Below are 334 nucleotides of genomic sequence, written 5' to 3'. Positions count from 1 at the left end.
CGTCCCCTCAGGCAGCGGCGGGCAGGGCGGCCGGTTAAACGGGCGCCTGCGGGGCCGCAGTCGCGTCGGGAGGAGGGCGGCGTGCTGCCGGACCGTAACGATGCCCTTGGGTATCTCTTCTTGTTCCCCCCCCGGCGCTCAGAAACACGCTTCACCAGCGAAGCCCTCTCCTCGGAAGAAGAGGATGCGGGTGCTGGCGACGGCGCACTAAAAGCCGCGGACCAGAGCCCGTCTGCGAAGAAGAGCATCACGCAGATCATGAAGGACAAGAAGAAGCAGACGCAGCTCACCCTGCAATGGTAGGGCTCCGGCGCCGGCGGCGAGCCCCCGCTGC

At 67.7% G+C, this 334-nt stretch overlaps 1 protein-coding gene across 1 annotated transcript in view; it reads left to right on the top strand.

The window, feature by feature from the left end:
- The window catches only part of RFX6 (regulatory factor X, 6), a 34,734-nt gene that overhangs the window by 333 nt on the left and 34,067 nt on the right, over positions 1 to 334 (top strand). Inside the window, exon 2 of the mRNA XM_010573459.1 lies at positions 12 to 299. Within this exon, the coding sequence (XP_010571761.1) occupies positions 12 to 299 (288 nt within the window). The remainder of the gene's footprint in view (positions 1 to 11; positions 300 to 334) is intronic.

The sequence above is a fragment of the Haliaeetus leucocephalus genome, unplaced genomic scaffold (genome assembly GCF_000737465.1).
Source record: "Haliaeetus leucocephalus isolate CR32 unplaced genomic scaffold, Haliaeetus_leucocephalus-4.0 Scaffold384, whole genome shotgun sequence".
NCBI classification, from domain to species: domain Eukaryota; kingdom Metazoa; phylum Chordata; class Aves; order Accipitriformes; family Accipitridae; genus Haliaeetus; species Haliaeetus leucocephalus.
Note: the sequence above shows the minus strand (reverse complement) of the source record. Positions and strands in the feature narration are given on the sequence as shown.